This window comes from Harpia harpyja, chromosome 6, assembly GCF_026419915.1.
Source record: "Harpia harpyja isolate bHarHar1 chromosome 6, bHarHar1 primary haplotype, whole genome shotgun sequence".
Classification (NCBI taxonomy): domain Eukaryota; kingdom Metazoa; phylum Chordata; class Aves; order Accipitriformes; family Accipitridae; genus Harpia; species Harpia harpyja.
The window spans coordinates 7,126,825-7,150,128 of record NC_068945.1 but is presented as its reverse complement, the minus strand read 5'-3'; the positions used below and the strand labels follow the sequence as shown (position 1 = coordinate 7,150,128).

The 23,304-nt window shown below is 40.6% G+C and overlaps 1 protein-coding gene across 1 annotated transcript; it reads left to right on the top strand.

Moving 5' to 3' along the window:
* The first annotated feature begins 2,020 nt into the window (after nucleotides 1-2,020).
* On the top strand, nucleotides 2,021-23,297 carry NDUFA9 (NADH:ubiquinone oxidoreductase subunit A9). The gene is made up of 11 exons (XM_052789803.1): nucleotides 2,021-2,155; nucleotides 6,897-7,067; nucleotides 7,881-7,978; nucleotides 8,172-8,263; nucleotides 11,222-11,363; nucleotides 12,518-12,620; nucleotides 13,340-13,407; nucleotides 13,574-13,650; nucleotides 18,272-18,367; nucleotides 20,392-20,458; nucleotides 23,018-23,297. The coding sequence occupies exons 1-11, from the start codon at nucleotides 2,098-2,100 to the stop codon at nucleotides 23,186-23,188; spliced, it is 1,143 nt and encodes a 380-aa protein (XP_052645763.1). The 5' UTR covers nucleotides 2,021-2,097; the 3' UTR covers nucleotides 23,189-23,297.
* Nucleotides 23,298-23,304: the final 7 nt, after the last annotated feature.

Genomic DNA, 23,304 nt, shown 5'->3' with positions numbered 1-23,304 from the left:
TAAAATCAAATTCAGCTCCCTGTAAATTGAACATTTAACCTAGTTAGCTTGTAATTGGAGCTGTAACAAGTTGGATGTGTCCATTATCTTTGTGCTTTTTTTTATGATTACATCACCATAAGACATAAGCATCTCTGGTCAACTAGCACATCCTATCCCTACAATAGCACTGCTGAAATAGGAAAACATTCTTTTAAAAATGGAGAGTGGAAACCACAGAGTTCTGGTTCATCTCTCCTAATATCAGGAGGTGGCAAGCCTGGAGCAGAAGACACATCTCCTGATTTACAGTCCTTTGCCTTAGCCTTAATTCATCCTTCTCCTTCTAATCCAAGCTTAGAATTTGTTATAAATTCACTTCCCATGGACATTTATGTCACAGTACAGAAGAATTAAGGGTCAAGTCCCCACAGCAAGAGGCTCTGACTTGGATTCAAGATGCGCACGGGAGATGCAGGAATCAGGTAGACACTTTCATGTAGCTGTGTGCCATTTCTTAAATGAGGCTTGGTACCCAGTTCTGCTTGGTATGTTCGCACCTTTCCATGAGCACCCATTACATTTGTAGACTGTGAGCATCAGCTTTTTTGTACCGTATCTAAGCACAACTGTACAAACTGGATTTCCCGAAGGCGTTGAGGCAGGCTGGGCCGCTCAGAAAAGCTGTGGTGAGACCATCGGGCATGACAAAGGTGGAAAGAGCAGTGGTGGGTAGGGAGTTTGGAGGCGGGAGGTGGAGGGGACCTGCTGCTGTGGTTCCCAGCTACCAGGAAAAAGAGATGAGCCCGTTTAGTTCGGTGTGCACCTGGCTTACACATCAAAGAAAAAAAGCATGTTGTGGCTGAGAACTGGTGATGGCCAGAGTTCACAGAGCATCCAGATTTTTGCCCCAAACCCCAAATCACCTGCTATGCCATGGCTCTGGCAGAACTGCCATTTGGATTTGCGTCAGAACAGAAGTTGAGTTAGAATTGAGTATTTTGGAATCTGTCCAAATCACCGGAAATATTCCCTGACTGTTCTGCCTTTTACTGCGCTGATGTTTTAAAAACTTTTTGGTGAATATGAGCACCAGCTACAGTGGTGTAAGCCAGGTTACAAAGGAACGGCCATTTGTATTCAATGCAGACCAAAAAGCAATGGGAACCCATGGGAAAAACGAGGCTATAATAGTGCGAGTGGCAGATTTAGAGTGCCCTGTGTGTGATCGTGATGCAACATTTACAGCAGCACTTGCTTAGGGGAAAAAGTCTCGGTGAAATGTTGAAGGTCTGAGATGCCAGAGGGAGTTAGGCATTTTAGAATGGTTGCATGCCTGACATCATAGAATTGTTTAATCCCCATTTAAGGCCAATTTAACGAGGCCAGGTAACTCAAGCCGTAAGTAATGAGTTACTGAAAATGTTTTCAATCAGTCCAGCTCAGTAATGGACAAAGTTACTGTCATTTAATTGTTGGACTTGTCTCGTTTCCCACTAGACAGGCACTCGGAAGCAGGCGCAGGGACCTGTCAAACAGCAGTTCCCTAGTAAGCATTTCAAGCTCGGGGTTTTCAAATGCACCTGCAAGCGCTGGGGGCTCACCCTCCCTCTGAAATCCCTCTCTCGGGTGCTTCCAAACTTCCGTCCCACCCTCCAGAGCTCAAGCGTCCATCCCCGGTCGGCCCCAGCCTGTCCACCGCACCCTGCCACGGAGCTCACCGCCCGGCCTCCCCGTCCCCCACGGGCCGCCCTGCCTCCAGCCCACCAGCTCGGGAGCAGCCAGGGGCTACGACTGCCGGCGGCCCCGCTGAGGGGCCGGGGAGGGAGCAGCCGCCATGAGGGGAGCCCCGGCCGCGCGCCGCCTCCCCTCAGCCGGAGGGTGGGCGTGGCCCACCCCTCAGGCGGGAGCCGCACGTGCCGCAGCCCCGCCCCCCTCCCCGCCGGAGAGGAGGCACGGAGCGAGTCCCCTCTACACGCAGGCGCGCTGCGGCAGGCGGCTTTGCGCAGGCGCACTCCCCGCCCGCCCGCCCGGTGGGTGACGCCTGCGCACGCAGCGGGGCAGAGGTTTGACCCTGTCCGCATGCCGTCCGCCGCGGGGGTTGGTGGGTAGAGCAAGATGGCGGCCGTAGCTCGCTGCTCTTGGGCTCCCCGCGGCCTCTTTCTGCGAAGGGCAGGTGAGTGTCACCGCCGCCGAGGGGCTGGGGCTGGGGCTGGGGCTGGGGCTGGTGCCGGTGCCGGGCCGCCGCTTCTCCCCGCGGGGAGCCAGGCTGCCCTTGAGCTCTCTGCCCGAGCCTGCACGGTGTTGCGGCAGCCGCCAGCCCGCGGGCCTCCCCTTCTCTCAGCGCGGGGCCTCGGAGTAGGGCTGGGTGAGGGAGCTCGCAGGGCAGCGTCTGAAAAGCGGCTGGCGAAAATAACTGCTTGCGGCAGAAACGGTCGGTTTTCTGCCTGTCTTCTATTTAGGGAACGGGGGTTTGTAGCCCAAGGGGCTGCATGGGACTAGCTCAGGCTAGCGGTGTAGCCGTGCGGTTGGTTTGTCTCGCTGGGACTGTCAAAATCTCAGCAGATGAAATGCTACCCGGTAGGCTAAACCTTTGGATTCCTTTTGCCATTTCTTAGGTGACCTTGATGTTTTGACCATGGTCTATGAGCACGCTCGTGTACCAAAATTACATTTAAAGCTTGTATTTGTGCCTTTGCCACCAAAACGGAACGGATTTTTAGTTAAATTGATTCAACATGTGCTTGCTCCTCTGTTGAGTAAAGTGGGAGATGGCAAACAGGTTTTGTTGGTTGATAAAGGCGAGGAAGGGATTTAACATGCTTTTAATTGGAGCAATGTGTCTTTTCAAAAAATTGTTCTGGTTTACTGTGGGTATCTGAGGTTTAATGCAAACCAGCATTCATAAGCTGCTTCAAATATGGATTGTAAAGATAAACTTCCAGTGACAAATAGATTCCGGTTAGTGAAGAAGATGGAATCCTACTGCCCTGGGAAAGAATCCCTGTGCAAGTCTGTGTTACATGGGAGCACAGAGCTTTAAGCCGTGCTGCTCAGTCTAGGTGTTAACATGGGCTGTGAAAACTGTATGGCTTTATTAAGTTACGTTGTTCAGACTTATTAAATGTTGCATTTTGATAGGGCTCCACACCATGTGGAAGGTCCTTTACTGGTTGTGAATCAGTGTGAGGATCTCTAGCCTGCTTTCTTTTGAGCCTCATGGATACCTTTAAATCTCAATTTTTTTTTATAATAGAGTAGTAACTGGGCACGTAGCCATAGATAGTGATAATTTGTGACAGATCTTGTACAGTTATGGAACAAGACAATATGTACACCACTAAAGACCTCACAGTGTAAGGCAAGCAACAACAGGTGTATACACAAAGGTGGGCGAATACAAAACAGTAATTGGATGTTACTTGTTAGTGTGACAGTCTTAGTGTCATGAAGAGCCTGTCACCGATAATTTTTGCAGAAATAACAGCAAAAAAGCCACAAAATAGCCACAAAAGACGTGTATAATTTTTTTCAGATTAACTTTCTTGTCATTCTTACATGGGTCGATCTGTATAATAATACTTTTTTCAACAGGTGCTCACAGTGGACTGAAATCTTGTTGCTGTCATGGTTTAACCCCAGCCAGCAACTAAACACCACGCAGCCGCTCACTCACTCCCCCCCCACCCAGTGGTATGGGGGAGAAAATCAGGAAAAGAAGCAAAACCTGTGGGTTGAGATAAGAACGGTTTAATAGAACAGAAAAGAAGAAACTAATAATGATAATGATAACACTAATAAAAAGACAACAGTAATAATGAAAGGATTGGAATGTACAAATGATGCGCAGTGCAATTGCTCGCCACCCACCGACCGACACCCAGCCAGTCCCCGAGCGGCGATTCCCTGCCCCCACTTCCCCGTTCCTGTACTAGATGGGACGTCCCATGGTATGGAATACCCCGTTGGCCAGTTTGGGTCAGGTGCCCTGGCTGTGTCCTGTGCCAACTTCTTGTGCCCCTCCAGCTTTCTCGCTGGCTGGGCATGAGAAGCTGAAAAATCCTTGACATTAGTCTAAACACTACTGAGCAACAACTGAAAACATCAGTGTTATCAACATTCTTCACATACTGAACTCAAAACATAGCACTGTACCAGCTACTAGGAAGACAGTTAACTCTATCCCAGCTGAAACCAGGACAGTTGCTTTTGGGTTTTATATTGTAAGGACTGAAATGTGTTCCTATCTGAAAGTAACAGAGATAGTGTTAATTCTGTAAATATTAATATTCTGTAAATATTTTTTTTTTACAAACCCTTAGAAAAAGAAATGTATGTAAACAAAGTACTGAGGAGTATAGGTCATCAAGCTTTCTCTTTCACCATCTCAGCATACCATGTAGCTTTTTTGCATACTTGAAGGAATCCTGCTGGTTATAAAGAACCCAGTCATTTTTCTGTGAGTCCGCTTATCCTAAAAAATAAATAACAAGCCCTTTGTTATTAGAACACTACAAGAATGAAGGTAACAAGATCATCCAACTGTCTCCCTCAGTATTATCCTTTGTGCTTGCACTTGTACTGAGCTTGGTTAATCTGCACTCTCCAGGTACCCATTACATAGCCACCCATTACATTGTACAAAGTATTCAGCATACACTGCTGATTTCATTTGCAAGTTTGTTCTATTGTTGTCCTTTAAAAGAGTAAAGGAAAAAGAAAAAAGCAACCACCCTGCTCCAACAGTTTTGTATGGAAAAACCTAGGGTATGGGCTGTATGTTTGTGTTGTCTGTGTCAGCATTGTAAGGATGGCGTGGTAATGTGTTTTAAGATGTGCTGTATTGGAAATCCATTGAAATGACTGTCCTCACCTTCACTGTAATTCTGCAGAAGTATACACAAAGATTTTAGAGGGCAATGTTAAATTAACTGGATGATAGAAAAAGGAGAGAGTGAAGATAAGTGGTGAATGTGGCAGTGATGAGTTGGCATGTTCCTTAAAATTTCAGTTTGAGGTATTATAAAGTTCAATATGAACACATTGTGTCACTTTTAAAACTGCATGTCAAGTTTTTAGACATTAATTGGATGCTACATGAGTGTGTACTTCTATTAAACTCCAGCAGCTCTTTGACAAACGGTGTGATTGATTTTTTTGTGTGTGTTTTTGTTTGGGGGTTTTTGTGGTGGTGTTTTTTTTGCGTTTTTCTTTTTTTTTTTTTTAATGGGTCCTTATCATAGAGTGTATTTTCCTTCTTATTATTAGTCTCAAGGTCTGTGCTTCAGTAATGGAGAGGCCCTGCATATCTGTCACTTTAAGACAGATGCCATGCCCAGTTTAACTGTTCCTGAGCTTGGACCTATTTTGTAGGAGAGTTGCATTTTAGGGAGTCATATACCTACTTGAAGTTTGTGTAGGTAATATCTTATTTTGTCAGCCAACTGGAGTACAGTTTTTAGGCATAGTGTATTAATTTGATAAGTACAAGTGTATATGTGTGATTGCTTTGTTTAGTTAAGCGGGTGTCAAGCTACCTTTCAGGACAAAATTGGAGATGTGGTATCTTTTACTATTCCAATTTGTGGGGTATGGAGAGAGGAGGGATAGACAAACTTTTGGGTAGAGAAGCACCTCCTTCAGGCACTGAAATCATGCTGGATTTTCTGGTTTGAATTCTGTCAGCTGATCTAACAAAATATAATTTATGTCCAAACATACCGTGTCCTTTTGATCTTCTTAACATCATGGCTACAGCATCAGTGCCACTGTGTAACTGGTAATACCTAACCATATCAGGATAAGACTTACTCCTTTAGTCTACAAGCGGGATTGTTTTTGTTGCTTCCTAATGCATCCGTCATTCAGATATCTAATGCTAATCTTGTTTTCATTATGATTCTTGCTACTTAGATTTATAGGGGGAAGATTAAACTTGCTTATTCTTATCCAGAAAATGCTTATGGCCATGACTTAACTAAAAGTTGGAAGGTCAGTTACTGGATTTCTGTTACATCCTCAAGTTAGTTTTCCAATGACAGCTCTTACGGTCTGCTTTTGTCAACAGCCAGATGTCTGTAGTGTGTTTATGCACTCTATATTTCATCTGTTCCTTTCTTTTTATGAGCATGGACATGTAGTAACACTAAACACTTCTAATTTCAAAAATCTCTTACAAGCAGTTTATTTCTTGCTTTTGGCTAACTTGGTTGGAGAGGACACATGTTTCTTCTTTTCAAACTCCCTATTGGAGCCACCTTGTCAATTTATGTCAATATCCTAGTGATGTCCTATTTCTGTGGCTTTCAAGTTTTCATAGCTCCTTGAGAAGAGGAACAGCTTTGAGGCAATATTCTATGCATCATGGATCTGGCTCTTTGCATCTCTTAATTTCCCTTCACTCCAGAGCTATGATATAGGAAGATTGCTGCCTCTTCCAACATTTGGGTCTGCTATATTCAGACTGAGGTAAAATGTCTGGTTAATTGCATATGGAGTGATTCTGAGGTCATTTGTCCCACAGTTCCCAGATCTGGAAGCAGAATGTGGATGTACTCAGGTGGGACCTGCCTGTACCAAATATTCTTTATTTGCTTAACCTCTTTGCTTCACCTTATACATCAAGTCCTAATGCTAGCCAGTTAAGCTTTACTTGCTGTTTAGGAACCAATAACCTTATTCTGCTCCTTTTGTATCTTAGTTTGGTCTTTGACTTTGATCAACAGGTCCCTCAAGCCTGCTGTCCTCTGACCTATCCAGATGTCTCTGAAATAGCCTGTCAGGAGTCTTAACATGGGAAATTTTGCTGAGGGAGATTAGAGAAAATGTATCTGTAGTGAGAAAAATAACATTAACTATGTGTTGTCACTGCTAACTTTTAGCTTGTATCACGTGCTTTCTCCCGTTTTGTGTTGTAGGCCCTGGCATTTCTGTGTTAGCTGTAGCACCATCTGTGTTGCAGCAGCACCACCAAGTTCATCATGCTGTGATCCCTCATGGAAGAGGTGGACGATCCTCTGTTAGTGGCATTGTGGCCACTGTCTTTGGGGCTACGGGTTTCCTAGGACGATATGTTGTCAACCGTTTAGGTAATGTTCCCCAAGAGTACCAATTAAAAAAAAAAATTGTGTTTAATGAAACTCTAGTTTTTCTTCAGGTTGCAGGATCTAGAAATCTCTGGCACTTTGGATTTTAGAAGTGTTTTTTGTGATACTTTCATAGCGTTTGGTCTGCTAAAGTGCCAAGATGTGACAATTAGTAAAAACTGCTTTAATCTAGGAAATTTAGAAGCTTTTGAAGATTGTTAAGTCGTTAAAATAAGTTGTTCTCCTTCAACTACTGTTTTTCAGTCTGTAAAAAGCAGATCTGAGGAGAGGTACAGCATGTATTTGATTCTTCTGGTTTTGGCCTTATTAGTGCATTTTACTAAAATAAACTCCTAAATAAAGGAATTTAATTGGAATTCTTTAGAATTGCCCTTTTGAATTTAAGTTTTAGAAAATAACTCTTGCTTTTTTTTTTCCTTTTTTCCATGCAACTTAAAAAATGCAAATATCCATAGATATGACACATTTTTAGGTATTGTACTATGTTTATAGCACACACTGACTTTTTTAAAATTTTTTTTTTTGTGGTTAACAAGCTTCTTGCAAGCTTCTATGTTTTGTCTTACAGGCCCAAATACTCAAGTAAGTCCCTGCTTAAGAATTCCAATGATGTAGGTTCAAAAACTTACTTCTGTTCTACTTTTAGCTTTGCAGATAACTATTCAAGATATCTATGTGTATTTGTTGTGCTTTAATGCCAGGGAAAAAAGGAAGTTTTGTATATTCAGAAGTTCATCTACTTAAAGTTATGTAGTAGTTTGAGATAAATGAAACTTTTTTTTTTTGAACGCTTAGGTCGCATTGGATCTCAAGTAATCATACCCTATCGCTGTGATCAGTATGACCTCATGTATCTGCGGCCAATGGGGGACCTGGGGCAACTTCTCTTCTTAGTAAGTCTTTTTTGCTTTGGCTTTAGATCAAATACAATACCATTGCTATACAAGGAAGTCTGTTAATCATTCTCAAAGTCAGAACTCCAGCTATTGTTTAGTCTCTAAATGGAAATGGTGTGAAAGAGCTTTCTTTGATTATGCCTATTTACACATTATCTCATCTTTTTCCCATTTGATGCTCTGGTTACAGGAGTGGGACTGTAAGGACAAAGACTCTATCCGAAGAGCCGTGGAACACAGCAATGTGGTCATTAATCTTGTTGGAAAGGAATGGGAAACAAAGTAATTTTCCTTTTTTTTGTCCCCCCCATATAGATAGATTTGCACCAGGTATTGGACACTGTAGCCATGTTTTACAGTATGTGTACAATATGCATTATTCTTGGCTTCTATGAAAAGGCAAAACTGAAATTTTGTATATAAAATTTCTTCCATTTCTTTAAATGGTTAACTAGAGTCCTGGTTATGATCTGCTCTTGAAAAGTGCATTCTTTCTATAATTTTCTAGTGTACAGCTTTTCTTCTGTCAGAGGGTTCAATGTGCTGCTTTCATACACCTTACAGATGTTTCATGGGTGCCTTCCTATAGCTGACAGAGGCTCACCAGTTTCTGTGAGCTCGTATTTACATTATTACAGAAGTGGGCTTTTGTCCTGCCACTTCGGCATAGTGATGAATTATAGCCTACTAGAATAAGCTATGATCAAGCTTTTCCTATTCTCTGGTAAATGTTAATAAACAGGAATAGCTAATGGAGAGTCCCTAAGATTATGATTAATAACATCATTCCTTGATAGAATTTTGGCACAGACAGTATTAGTTACATAAGCATTTTTTGTAATAATTTTTAAAAATAGTTCCTTTTTGAAATCCATTAAAAAAAACCCCAACATATTTATTTTAGGTTAAAAATACCTGTAATAGCCTCATTTTTGTGTGTGTGTGCGTGCAATTATGTCCACTTTATTTAAAGCCTTGTGCAGAGCTGCCAGACAAAAACTCATTAGTTGTGTGATTTGCCTTTATAAAGTACCTAATTTTGCTATCATAGTAGGCAGAAACAAATGTAGATATCAGTTTCATCTATGTTTACAAGCCTAATGCTTTTGTTGCTCTTTTTTTTGTGAAGAGCCGTTTGATGTTCAAATTGTAGAATTAGCAGTCAAATTGTATTAATAGAATAGAATTAGTAGTCTCAAATTGTACAATTATTTTTCCCAAAATAGATGCTTGCCAACAGACATACTATTTCAGCTGTTTCTTGTCTAGTCAAATATCATACATAACTTCTGGGAGACACTTTGATTTTGCAGTCAAACTCGTAGAGGTACTTTCTTTTTCTGATAGTCACTTAGCTCCTTGTCCCACTGTTGGAGTCTATAACATAGTTTATTGGGGAAGAAGCCCACCAAACGTAAGTTAACTTAGGTCTTGTGCACCTGACAAGGTTTTTGGTTCTTTTTATATCTTCTTCAGACTTTGGGATATAGGTAAAAATACACAAACCAACCTGTCAGGATTGTTTTGTGCTGTTACTAAATTATGAATGTAAGAGTTCAAATGCTTATTGCTGTCAAAACAGAAGAAATTTCTTTGTAATGTGGGAGTGCGGGAAGAAAAGAAAGTCTGTATGGTTGGCCCAAGGACAGTGTAGTCTTTGTTTCTTTCAGATATGTATTTCATGTACTTCCCCTTTAAAATTTCTGGTCTCATGTGAAAAGTATGATTTATATAAGGGAGGGTTTCTTTGTTATTGAAAGGAAGTGTGAGGATGATAACAAAGAGTTTCTAGTTAAAACCCCCCAAACCTTGTCACTGGTCAGTTTCAACAGATTCAGCAGCAGAGGAGTCTCGGTACATGTTAAAGAATTTGGGACGTTCCAAAACTTACCACTGTATTGCACAAATATTCTTATCGTGCGTTTTATACACGTTGGTATCAATGGTGGTGCTGGAACCCTGAGATAAAATTCTATTGTCTGTTAAACATGAGGTCAGACTAACCATTGTAGTCATCCTGAAGTCTATGAAAAACTTAAGGAGGAAAAAAAAAAAAAAGATTAGAAGTAGAGATCAGTCAAAAAAAGTAAAGCCTACCATTAAGTACTTTCCTCCTTGCCTAACATTAGTGTACAGTCTCATCTGTGTATACAATGTTGTTTAAAAACTCCATAGTTACAGGAGGGATGTTGTTCGTTCTTGTGTGTTTCTAAAATCTATTTTTGTGAGTAGAACAGGAGTGATGGTTCCCAGGATCAGATTAGTTATTGAAGGGTCAAAAATAACTTTTTATTTTTAAGGCTTTCTTTAGACTCCAGTGGGATCTGAAGAGCTGTGGGAGTAGATAAGGACAGAGAGAGAGGCATTTGGACAAGATGCTTGTTACCCAGAGCAAATGGAAAAGATGGAGCGGGGTGCTTACAAGGATAGTATAAAGACCCGAGAAGCCAATTCTCTTTCTTGCAGTCTTGGGATAGTTGGAAACAATTTTGGGATTGTTGCCAGCCTATAGTGTCAGTTCTGCTTGGAGACAGAGCTTCTGAATTGTTCTTGATCAGATGCCAAACTAGATTACAGTTGAACCCCCTAATTTAGGCCCCTTGAATGCCATATAAGTGAGTGGAGTAGTTGTTCTTTCTGCATGCTTCTCCTTGAAGTCCCTCACAGCTGCTACGAAATGGTTCTAACTGTTCTGTCAATGTAAAATTTTCCATTTGCATAAGCACCTGTGTGTTCTTTGGTCTTGTTTTGTCCACTTCCCCAATGCCTAGCATCTGCCCGAACTTAGGCTGCTCAGAATTTTTGAGCTCCTTTGTAGTGTAATTGAGTGCATCAAATCAAGTCAAATTTTGAACAGGTGGTGTAAAAAGGCAGCTTTGCTCAGATTTCAAGATGCAGCACTTCTCTTTAAAGAAAAAAAAAAAAATCTGTTTTCACTTGGGAAGAGTTTTCTGTTTGTCACAGACAAGTGGGAAGAGGATTTTTCATACTGATTTAATCTTAACAGGTGAAAAAACAGACAGTACTAAAGCTGTAATTGAAGCTTGCTGTTGCATTTCACTTGCCTCTAGTTCTTATTTTATGAACAGTTCCTCATGAAAGGAAACTTTGTTTCTAACAAGTAGCATCAAGATAGGTTTTTGAAATATATTCAAGTAATGGGTAATGATTGCTATTTGGTTGGTAGGCAGCCACTGTTGATGCCTCTTAAAGTAAAACTTGTCTTTTGCCTTGTTTTAGAAACTTCAGTTTTGAAGATGAATTTGTAAATATTCCTAAAAGTATTGCGCAGATAACTAGGGAAGCTGGTGTGGAAACACTCATTCATATCTCTCACCTGAATGCTAGCATGAAGAGTCCCTCCAAATACCTCAGGAGTAAAGTAAGTCTGCAGTCCTTTTGAATATATGTTCTGAGAGCCTACTTTGTTGTTGTTGGTCCCCTCCATCCCCTGTCCTCACCCCCCTGCCAATTGGGTGTGTTTGAAGGAAATCAGTGTATGAATTTATTATGGAACGTTTTCTGCAGCTGAGGAATTTTTGGGTTACTGTGCTTATTGGAGCTAGAAATCCCTCTTAGTATTTCATGCGCTTTGAAGGGAAGTAGATCTCGTATTGCTGAAAACTCTTTCTTTCTTCTGTCCCTGAATATCTTTGCATCTAAAATTGCTGACATTAAGAAAGAGGAACTAGTTTGATGGCTTGGGATCCAATATCAGGCCTAACATCTAAGGCTGGAATGACCTAGCAAAGTAAGTGGCCGATACCAAAATGAATGCTGCAAAGACACATGAGTATCAGGATTACAGGCCCTTGGTTTGGGATTGTTACCTGCTCTTGTACAAAAAAAAAAAAGTGTGTTTGCTATCCTGTTATTTTTTTCCTTATTAGGAGGTATAATTTTTCTGTTATTGATTTTTCTCTTTTAATATAGCAATTGTCCCCGTTTCAGCTATTTTTGTTTTGTTTGAGCTCACTGTACTCTGCCTTGTCTTAGTATAAAAAGTTTTTAAAGCCAGGGTTAAAATTTGGTAGGTCTCAATGTGTAACAACTCTGTAGGATAGTTAGGCCTTACTGTATTGGCCAGTCCTATGTGGAAAGTGGATAGCTGCCACTGAAATTTCTAACTGTACTTAAGCAGTTCTTGGAGTGTTCTGATAATGTAGTAGGGGTTATGTAAACCTTCTGTTTTCTTTCAAGCTCTGGTCTGATGTAAGCAAGAGAAGTATTTAGGTTAGGCTTCTTCCTTTTTGAACCTTGTCACTTTAAATTTGTGTCGCTTCACTACTGAGATTGTATTGTATCTCAAATAGAAGAAATGATCTACATGTTTATGGGACTTTTGGGATGTTCTGTGAGACCTTTATCTTAGCATAGCATCTCAAAGATCAAATGGCTCAGATATAAATAATTTTTGTGCTACTGATGTCATTTCTTTCAGTGCTTTAGTCAGGATGCATTAAGTTCTGAAGAGGCATCCTCTTCTGGTCTTTCAGAATGGATCTAATAAGTGTGTTCATTTTAATCGAATGATAGGCTGTTGGAGAGAACGTGGTGAGGGAAGAATTTCCAGATGCTATAATTTTGAAGCCCTCTGAGATGTTTGGGAGAGAGGACCGATTTCTCAATCATTATGCAAGTATGTACTCTTGAAATAATAAAATCATGTATGATTTCTATACCTGTCTGTAGAGAACGAGGGAAAATGGGATTTGCTTTTGAAAAGCAGAGAGGTATGTGTTTATCAGAAATGTGTTTTGTTAGCTGGAGGTGTGTAATGGGAAACATAATATAAATTTTCATCTCATGACTGAATTCTTTCTGAATCTAGTTACTGTTTGATTTTTTTTTTTTATTTATTATTTTTTGAGGGGGGGATGGGTACTGTTGGGTTTTTTTTTATTTAGATTGTTCTGAGCTAAGGTCTGGTCATCTTAACCCTCAAAGTAGTTTACCCTGAAGGTAGTTTTTCAAGTTGGTAATGCTCGAATGTAAAAATCGACCTGAGTTGTTCTGGGCTCAGAAGCAACAGTAATGGCTCTGATGTATCGCCAACAAAATTGCTAGACAGGAAAGAGTGGAATCTATTTCTGTCTTGCAAAGTTGAGATAACTCTGAATCACTGTAAGTAAACAGTAAATACAGACTTCCCATTGTTGTTAATAAGAAAACTAAATGTGCGTTGAAAACAGCGCTGCTGGAATTGGATAGTAATTCTTCTCAATGCTTTTGTTTTTTTAAAGTTAAGTCAGTTTTCAGAAGAGATCCACACTCAGTGTAGTGCAAACTGTATTGGTTATTTGCTTACTGAAAGGATTCACAGATGTTATTCTCAAGTTATGTATGTGTCTTTGTCAGACATGCGCTGGTTTGGTGGTGTGCCTCTTATTTCTCTGGGCAAAAAAACAGTGAAGCAACCGGTATATGTAAGTTTTCAATAAAACAAGACAATCCCAAATCCTGTGTGTGTGTGTGTGTGTGTGTGTGTGTGTTCGGTTTTTTTCTTTTCACCCTGTAAATCACTTCTGAAATAGGAGTGTGTGCATGCATTCCTATTTTCTATTGGTAATTGTCTGAATTTGTTTCTCACAGGTGGTTGATGTAGCAAAGGCAATTATTAATGCAATTAAGGATCCTGATGCTAAAGGAAAAACATACGCCTTGGCTGGGTAGGTTACTTTTCTGATTCTAATTAACTGAAGTACTTCTTTTTGGTGTCATTTTTTGGCATGCTGCACAGTACATTTAATTTCTCCATCCATGCACACAGTTTGAGCTGCAATAAATTCCACCTCCTTTTTGGGAGGAAAAATGACTCAAGCTGTTATTGTGAGTACTCTGAAAATCCTAGTTTGGGCCCCATTGCATTTAATGTTATGTATGTGCACACAAAGAAATAGGCAATCTTGGGAAACATGCTAGATGACATAGATTTGGAGAAAATTCTGCTAAAGCTGTGTGAAAACCACCTGAAATGAGAATGGATAGAGACAGTGCATCTCTTGGAATATTTTGTGTACAAAAGCTCCAAGTCAAATAGGTCATTAGCATTAAGAATAAGCAAGGTGCCAAATGCCAAGGTAGTGGATCCATGTTTTGATACTGTAACATAGCACTGGAACTGGTCTTCATCCAATATAGGTGGTAAAAGGAACATTAGATTCATTGATAAAGAAAACAGTTGCTAATTAGTCAAGATACAAATGATGCTGAACAACTCTCTTTTTTTCTGTTGCTTGCACATCTCTGTCTTCCCCCCTTTATACGCTGAAAATGTGCATAGTGTCTGGATTTTGCAAAGGCTTATCTGAGACTACATTGTTTTTTCCATGTTCATTTTGTGATGCTGTTGCAGTGACAGCTCTTTATTCCTGTAGTGCAGAGATCATTGCTGGAGCATCTTTTACTCGTGTGATGTCACTTTCTTCAATGCTGTAACTGAGCTGTTGAGGAAGATGTTATCCTGACAGCTAGGCTAGCTGTGCTGTGCGCTGGTGTTCTGGAAAAGGCAGCAAGCAGGTCTTCAACTTCTTCCGGAACATGCTGAGGAACTTTTGCTCAAAAACTAGCAAAATAAGAGAAAGAAGCTACCAAAAGTCTGAAAGGACTACTAACAGCAACAATAAGGTTACTAAGTAACTTGAAGTTGCTTTCAGATCACTGTGATGATATGAAGCATCACACTAAAGAACGAGTGGAAACAAATGCTAGACAGCTATTCAAAACCACTTTTTTTTATCAACGAGAATAGATGTGTAGGTGTCAGATGGACACAACTAATGCAAAACCACAAAATGTGACAAAATTAACATTTTGAGTGACTATTTTCTCTCTTGTGGGCAAACTTGAAGGTGGGTCAATATGTATCCAAAACCGCCTGCCACAAAAGGATGGAGAGGTGCCCGTTTTTAGTTTCATCGCTGTCTCAGCAGAAGCAGCTGCTCCAACTGCAGGAGAAATTGAGAACTGCACACTAAGAACACTTTGCAGCCAAATGGAAGGGCAATTGGCTCAACTTTGAATGTATTCTTACAGTTTCAAAGTCTCATTTTTTGGCAATTTACAGAAGACCAGGAGTTCAGTGCCCAGGTTTCAGAGGCAGGAATTCAAGCAAGGATGCCAGGCTCTCACTGCAGGGAATACAGTTTCAGGCACATAACAATGACTGAAAAGACTTTGAATAAATGCTGATCTAAACCGAAGATCCAAATCAGTGTTGCAAAACCAAAGGAACTCTGCAGCATAACCCTTTACTAAAGCTGTATGAGATGCTTTTTTATTTTTTTTAGAAGGAGTTACCAGTTTGAGTTTAAAATACTAATTTTGTAAAAGAGCATTCTATTTCTGTGGTTTTGGTTTTGTGGTGTTTTGGGTTTTTTTTTTTTTTTTCCTTCCTACTATATGGTGGAATAGAGTTTTAACTATGACAGCTAGTGGTGTCATTGCTATTTCTGAATGACTGAAGATTTGTTATGGTTTTTTTACCTATTCCCCATGGATTGGTTTTGCTTCATCCACCTGTTAAATCTTCTGTCTTTATTGCTAATATTCTCTAGAGCTTGCTGTCTGCTGGTACTGTGGTTAATGTAGTGATACTTCAATGTGATTCTATTCTTGGTGAAGTCGTATTTTTAATATTTGGTAATTTGTAAAGGAACAAACAGTATTTATTTTCACATTTTTAAGTTTGGCTATAGTATACATTGTTACATGGTTCTTACATATGAGGATAAAAGTGAAATTGGCTTATACTACTTTTGGATAGGCATGAGGATGTTAGAGTGTAAGGGCAAAAAATTTGGTAAAAAAAAAAGCTAATAACTAATGAAGACAAAGTTTGTTTGTTTTTTCTCATCTGAGTAAGTAAATTTGACATTACCACTTTTTGCTGTGTTTCTCTTGTAAGTTCTATTAACAGAAGAAAACTTACTATCTTGTTTTTGATGGTAGTCCTTTACTGTAACTTCATACATGCAGATTGCTCTCAAGTTCTATAATCTAGCCACCTGTATGAAGTTGGTAAGGAGTTTTGAGTGTTGAATTCTTTTGAATTCTCCCAAATATGCTGACCTACCTTTAAGTATATCCATTAGAACGTTTTGCCCTAATTTTCTTTCACAAACTAAAGTAGTAGTAATTTGGGGTTCTGTCTTTTTTCCAGTATTTATCAACAAATTTTGTTTGTGGTTATTAGCATTGCTGTTCTTTCTGAAGACCATGTCAATTGAAGGCTCAGTTTTCGTGCATGTAACCTCAGACCCTGATATCTTTGAGACCTTGGGTTTATCAAACTGAAATTCATGTTCTTTGTATCACAGTCTTGGATTTTTGGACTGTGTGAAGTTTTGTATTCTTAGACAGTCTTACTCTAGCATGTTTTCATTTTGTGGGGGTTTAGATTGCAACAGTAATTCAGTGTCTCCTATTAAAAAAAAAAAAAAAGGGAGACTGAAGATGAAGAAAGCCTACAGAGTCTTATTTTTAGAAGGCCCCTACCTGGGAAGTAATCAGTCTCAAGTTGGTTGTCATGTCACTGGGGTCTCTGCATTAGCTGAAAAGTGTAGCAAATCGTTAGGAGACACACACTTTTGGTGTGTTCATTGCTCCTTTGATCATGATCAGCAGGATGTAATTTTGAAGGTTGAAACACCAAGTGACACACCGGTGCTCAGCAGTGTGCTCTTATGTGTTGTTGTGAAGATTTTCAGAATGTTTTGGAATACCGGTAAATTGTCTTGAAAGTCAAGGTATCTGTTTCAGTCTGAGCCACCTATAAAGATAGCGTATTAAAACACTAAGGCAAAGTCTGAACAAGAAAGGCATGGGAACTCTCAATGGTATATGTTTCTCTTAAACGACTGCAGGTGCGCAGGGGACTGACTGCTTCCTTCCTTCTGTCTTGAGATGGGGAATGCATTCTTTCGGGGGAATTTGTCTTAGTTTCTTCCTTTTGCTTTAGAAGAGAACAGTATGTTCTTTGTTGAGCAAAGGCATGTGAATCAATTTCCTTGCAGCCATTTGCTACCAAAGATGGGATGTCTTGTTAACAAACCTTTCTTAATTTTACTATTTGCTTTCTGGCTTCCTTTTATTACAAAGTGCCAAATGGGCTTGTACAAATTCAGTCCTGTCCCAGCGCTGAAAATCTTGTGTTCAGAATTTGAGTCAGCATGGAGGAGGCACGTTAAAGGTGTGCTTTAAAAGTGCACAGAATACACTTAATTCAGTATGATTACGGTGGGTTAGCCTTGGCCAACAGCCAGATGCCCACCCAGCTGCTCACTCCTCCTCCTCAACAGGACAGCAGGAAGAAATAGTATGAGAAGCTTATGGGTTGAGATAAAGACAGGGAGATTGCTTACCGGTTACTGTCATGGGTCAAACAGGCTCGACTTGGGAAAAATTAATTTAATTTACTGTCAGTTAAAATAGATTTGAATAGTGTGAAATAAAGACAAAAAGAATAAAACAACACCTTCTCCCCTCCACCCTTTTTCCAGGCTCAACTTCACTCCTTCACTCACGACTCTTCTACCCTCTCTCCCCGAGCAGCGCAGGGAGATGGGGGAACAGCGTGTTATGGGGTCAGTCTATAACAGCTCCTCTCTGCCGGTCCTTCCTTTTCACACTGTTCCCCTGCTCCAACGTGGGCCCTTCCACGGGCTGCAGTCCTTCAGGATAAACTTGCTCCACCGTGAGCACCCCATGAGCTGCAGGGGAATCTCTGCTCGGGTGCCTGGAACACCTCCTCCTGCTCTCACCTTGGTGTCTGCAGGGCTGTTTCTCAACACTTTTTTCCTCACTCATTTCTGCCCATGTGGCATTTTTCCCCTTCCTTCAATATGTTTTCCCAGAGGTGCCTCCATCTTGTCTGAGGGGCTCAGCTGTGCCCTGCGGTGGATCTGCCGGAGCCGGCCATGCCAGGCACGGGGCAGCCCCAACCTCTCCACAGAGGCTGTCCCTGCAGCCACCGCTCCCAGTGCCTGGGCACCAGCACCCAATGCAGTGGCAAAACAGTTTTTCAGTTTGTGACTTACACCATTACCATCGCTGATGTCAGATGATAGGTTTTGCTAACTTCATCCTTCTTTATTTCAAACAGTACAGAATCTGGAGAGCCAAAATTTGTTCCCCTCTTGTGAGGAAAATGACAAATCTGGCAAATCATTTAGATTGAAGAAAACAGGCCTTTGGTAGGCTTGGGGGTGGAGGGCTTTAAAATTTTTGTCTCTTGCTGCAAACATTTAAGTGTATCTGATTACCTATAATGTTTGTTACTTTTTCTTTCAGACCTAACCGATACCTCCTGTATGACATGGTAGAATACATCTACGCAGTTTGCTTTCGAACCTTTCTTCCCTATCCACTTCCACGTCCTCTCTACCAGTAAGTGAGACCCTTCCTTCACTAAGAACTTGGGATCTACCAGGTGGCACAGAAGCATAAATAACTGTTGCATTGGTTATTTAATATTGCCAGTTGTTATTTAACATGGTAGGATTGCAGAAACTGGCTTACCTTAGGTACTCATTAGCTAGCTTTGAGTCATCTGCTCAGGCAGAGGCCTGCATTTGATGAGCTAGTGAATGGAAGGTGTACTTGTAATAAACTTAGCATAACTGTTTATTCCAGAGTCATTGAATGGCTTTGCAGACTCAAGAAGCAGCAAAAGGTCCTAAGCAGAGACAAATCAGTAGCAAACTAAATGAACTTCTAATAGTACCACAGGGAAAATCTGTGTATATGTTGCTGACCATAGGCTCTGACAGATTCTTCTGCAGCAGCTTAAGGTATTGCTACTCTCAGCTGTCCTTTCAGTCTGGTGAGCACTTCTACCCTGGAAGCACAGTTGGGGTAAGGGTGGGTATGGGTATTGATTGATGGTATTGATTAACTTTCTAGTTCAGTCCTTTGTATTGATTTGAGCCAGTGTTGCAGGTAAGTTTGTACTGAGATCTTGGCCTGGGAATTTGAGCAGTACAGTTCTGAGCAAGCATTTCTTTGTCTGTGATAGGGGGGCAGTAACATCTTTAGAAGATGGTAATGAATTGGGAGATAAGAAGGGAAAGTTGTAGCATCACTTCAGTTGACTGCAGTGGATGGACTGCAAAGGCTCTGTGCGCACTGAGCTTCTGCAGCTGTACATTTTGGCCTTGGGGCACTGAGGATAGAAGCTGACTTGCTGAAATGCAGCTACAGAGTAATAGTGTATGAAAAAGTGCAATACAAATATGAGCCTGGGCCTAGTCCTTAAGGCATAATCACATCCTTTTGAAGAGCTGCCTCAAACAGTAAATGCCATTTCAGAAGTTGCCCTCAGCACGCTTGAGATGTGTTAATGTTTGGGGTGCTGGTCCTCCTCAGTGTTAGTACAGTGCAAACTAATAAGCTAAAACAGTCACCAGTGTTAGAACCCTCCTACCAATCTGCTAATAGGACTCAACATTGGATTCATGTAACTGATGATGAATAATGCTAAAACAACCTTTTAAACTGTTGTGGCTGTTTCTGAATGGGCTGTACAGGCATCAGGTTAACATGGCTCAGCTGACACAGAGCAGCTTGTTAAAAAGTAACTATGTGGGTGCTTATTAGTCTTATGCACATTTGCTGCAGTCCATGGTACGCTCTTCTCTTTATGGGCTAAACTAAGTGGTATTCCATATTTTTGAGAAAAGAGTACATATAAAAGGCGGATAAGCTTAGTTCTGTTTATGTACAGTAACTTAGTAACACCCTAGTCTCCCACTTCAGTGAGCACTTCAGTAAGAGGTTCTACCTTGAATACTGTTGGTCCCAGGACACTGAGCAAGAGCCGTAGTGTTATTTTCTTTCCTCTGCCAGATTTTCTTTCTCTCAAGGGAAACTTCATTTCTGGAAACTGCAAATATACTAATCCTCATCCTTTTTATAGATGCAGATTGCTCCACTTTCCATCATATTGTTTGTACGGCTGTTAACTCATTTAGTTGTCAGCAAGCATGTTTTCTCATGGAGGCATTGAATCAAACTTCGTGACTAATTGGATTACTGCCTACACTGCTAGGGAACAGAATTTGGAGGAAAAGTGGGGCAAAACTGAAGTCTCTGGTGTTGGGGGAGTTGGATGTGGAGGTTTATTTTCCCCACCGACTAACGCTCATTTTTACTTCTAGGTATCTGCTCCTCCATTCCCTTCCAAAGTAAAAGAACAGGAGATTGAATAATTCAGTAGCAAACGGTTAAAGTTACCAGAAAGAACTTGCTGGCTGGCACATTCACTGCTTTAATGAATTCATAGCTTGCAAGAACAGCTACAGAACAAGCTCTTGCTCACTGTCTGTTAAGTGTGAAATATTTTTACCAGTTCTTGTTTTCTTCTGTGCATCTGGATAATGACTATACTTTTGCAATACTCTTTCCGATTGCAGTTTAGTTGCAAGATTCTTTGAGATTAATCCATTTGAACCATGGTTAACACGAGACAAAGTGGACCGGGTAAGTGTGGGATGATCCACAAATTCTTCTTGGGAGATGTTTCACTGTGTATTTGTAACTTGCACTTGTCGTTTTGCATTCAAGGAGTGCTGAAATGTGTGTACATCATGTGGTGTAGTATTTCAGTCAGTTCAATGGCTAGAATTTGATTAGAAAAAACTTCTTTCAGACTGTTTGGATACTACAAAAATTTAAATTTTTAAAGGGGTGTGTGTATATATAACCTTCTTCACAAATGATTATGGTTCCTGCCATCCAATTGCTGCAGCAGGTGTTCTGCAATCTCGCTCTTAACTTATTTGTCCAGACCTGTTACAGTGCCAAGGGGATACACTGTCAAAGCAGTCTGGAGATTCCTCTGGTGTAGTCTTACAAAGACTTAGTAAGAGAGATGGACTAACAGAATTGTTTTTTTAAAAGGCATCATTATGGTGTAGTCTTTCCAGTAGCATCGGTGAAGGAAGAATAGTTAACATATTTCTCTAAATACATTCCAAGAAATTTGTTGAAACAATTGGTGAGAGAGTTATGTAGCAAGAAGTAACATGATGGGGGTGCGGAAAGGGCCCAACCTTCTTAAGTGTTAAAAGTGGTCAAAGCTACATGCTTTACTGTGCCTCTGCCCCCCTACCCCAAAACACATGCTATTGAAAATAGCACAAAGTAGAGATTGGATGTGCAATGTGCAGCTAAGTGATGGGGGGGGGGGGGGGGGGGTGCTCCCTACTTCTAGGTAAGTAGTGAGTTTATGTACCTCTGGATGCATTAAAATCACTTATAGCATCCAGATAATGGCGTTTTTAACAACTCAAGTTGAACTGACAGGGCTGGATACAGCCCAAATTCTTGCTTAACGTTAGAGTGCATTTCTCCTGAACACATTGCAACTTCATGTTTATTCCTAACTTCTCAGAGTGCCTAAGTGGGGGTGGAGAAATAACTTGCAAAAAACCAACTGCAAGTGAGGAGAAAGTAGGATTTAGCAAATATTAATGTCAAAACTGTTGGCATATGTGTAGGTTAGCAAAGATAGTCGTGTACTCTGACAGTCTCTAAGCTTGCTGCTCTCTGAAGGTTTCAGGTACTCTCCCAACTATTTGGCAGAGTTGGAGTTTTAATGCCTTTTGTTATGGTGCAGTATCAATAGCCTATTTTGACCTGATGGTCCCAAATTAATTTGAGATAGGGTACTACCGTGAATCTGGGAGAACTGGGTCCTATACTTAGAGCTGCTTACTGAATAGCTGTAAGCAATTAATTTCTGTGTTTACATTTCTCCATCTGTGAAATAAACTGGTTACCAATCCTGTTCAGAAATAATTGTGAAAAACTGTGGACAGTATGTGTAATAAAGGAGGTAAGCTTATTCATGGTCTAGTGCAAAACTTTTTTTCCCCAAACCACTGACTCTTCTCCCATGCTAGAGAGAGTTGGTATTGTAATTCTATTGGCTGTGTTGACCCAGGATGTAGGTGTAACATCTCCTGAAAACCTTACTTCTAGCTGCCTTTGTAGTTTATAGAGTTACATTTCATAAAATACGCCTTCACCCAATCACTAAAACTACTGCAATTCAGCTGTAGCATGGGTAGTGTAAGAGGGGAGTTTCTCCATGTCATTTCTGTGTCTGATTGTTCCCCTTTCCCAGCTTTTCATCCTTAAGTAATCTACATGAAATTAGATGTGGTTGAGTTAAGACCTTTCAAGGAATAATAGCATAAGAGAAATCTCCATTTTCTAAGATACATGTCATATGTGTGGCAAATATGGTAATAAAATTAAATATTTGTCCTATACAGGACCCTACTGCAAACATTGAACAGAGAAAAACAGCCTACCAAAAGTGATAATTCAACATACATTTTCTTGACAAAGCATAATGTATATAATTGCAGTTCAAATATGTCGTTACAAGTTTGGCCTGAATTTGTGGTTGCAGTGCAGTAATCTTCCTGATAATACATACTTGATGGAGAGAAAAATGAAGACACTTTCTGCATGTCTCACTGCTATTTATTCCTGAATCTAAATCTGAAGCCTGAAGGACTTTTTGCCAGATGCAGAACATCTGTATCTCCTGTTGAAGTACACTGGGTACTCAATACCTTGTATAATTATGCCATAGTTCTGTAGGGCCACATTGAATCTTTTCTTTCTCCCAAGGAAAAACGCTGAGCCAAAATCAGTCAAGGAACTGGGACTGACACACAGTTGGCTGAGTCCACATTTCTGTTTGAATAGGTCTTCAGATCTACTACAGGATGCAGCAGTGTATTGTATTGCGGGGTTCTTTCTTGAGGGAAACAGTCTTATGTCAGCAGCCTTGAAATTATAGTAGAATCTCCCACGAGCTACCATTTGTAGAAAATTGTTTTGAGACGTGTTAAATGTTTCTAGTACTATGGATTTATGCTACTTTGTTTCTGTAAAAGAAAAAAGGTGACTGCAGGTACAAGTACACAATACTTTTTTTAGTATGTGAATAATTGCATTGGGTGTAATGCTGTTCATTCTATCAAGTGAATTCCCTCTTCTCTCCCCTCCCCCATCTTTTTAAAGTTTCACACAACAGACATGACATTTCCTGACCTTCCTGGTTTGGAAGACCTGGGTATTCAACCAACACCTCTAGAACAAAAAGCAATTGAAGTTCTACGCCGTCACCGCAGATTCCGCTGGTTGGACGCTGAGCTGGAGGAAGCAAAACCAGCTAAGACGTATCCCATGTAACAGTTGATGAGGTGGTTACTTTACGCTTCTTAAACTGCCTTTGTATGACCCAACTTGTTTGGAGAACTGTGTACATACTGAGTAAAATATATTAATCATGTAAACTGTATTTCACC

Coding starts and splice junctions, on each gene's coding strand:
- NDUFA9 (XM_052789803.1), top strand. CDS start 2,098: ATGGCGGCCGTAGCTCGCTGCTCTTGGGCTCCCCGCGGCCTCTTTCTG. Junction 13,651..18,271: donor AAAACATACGCCTTGGCTGG/GTAGGTTACTTT, acceptor TTTTTCTTTCAG/ACCTAACCGATACCTCCTGT. Junction 18,368..20,391: donor CTTCCACGTCCTCTCTACCA/GTAAGTGAGACC, acceptor TTCCGATTGCAG/TTTAGTTGCAAGATTCTTTG.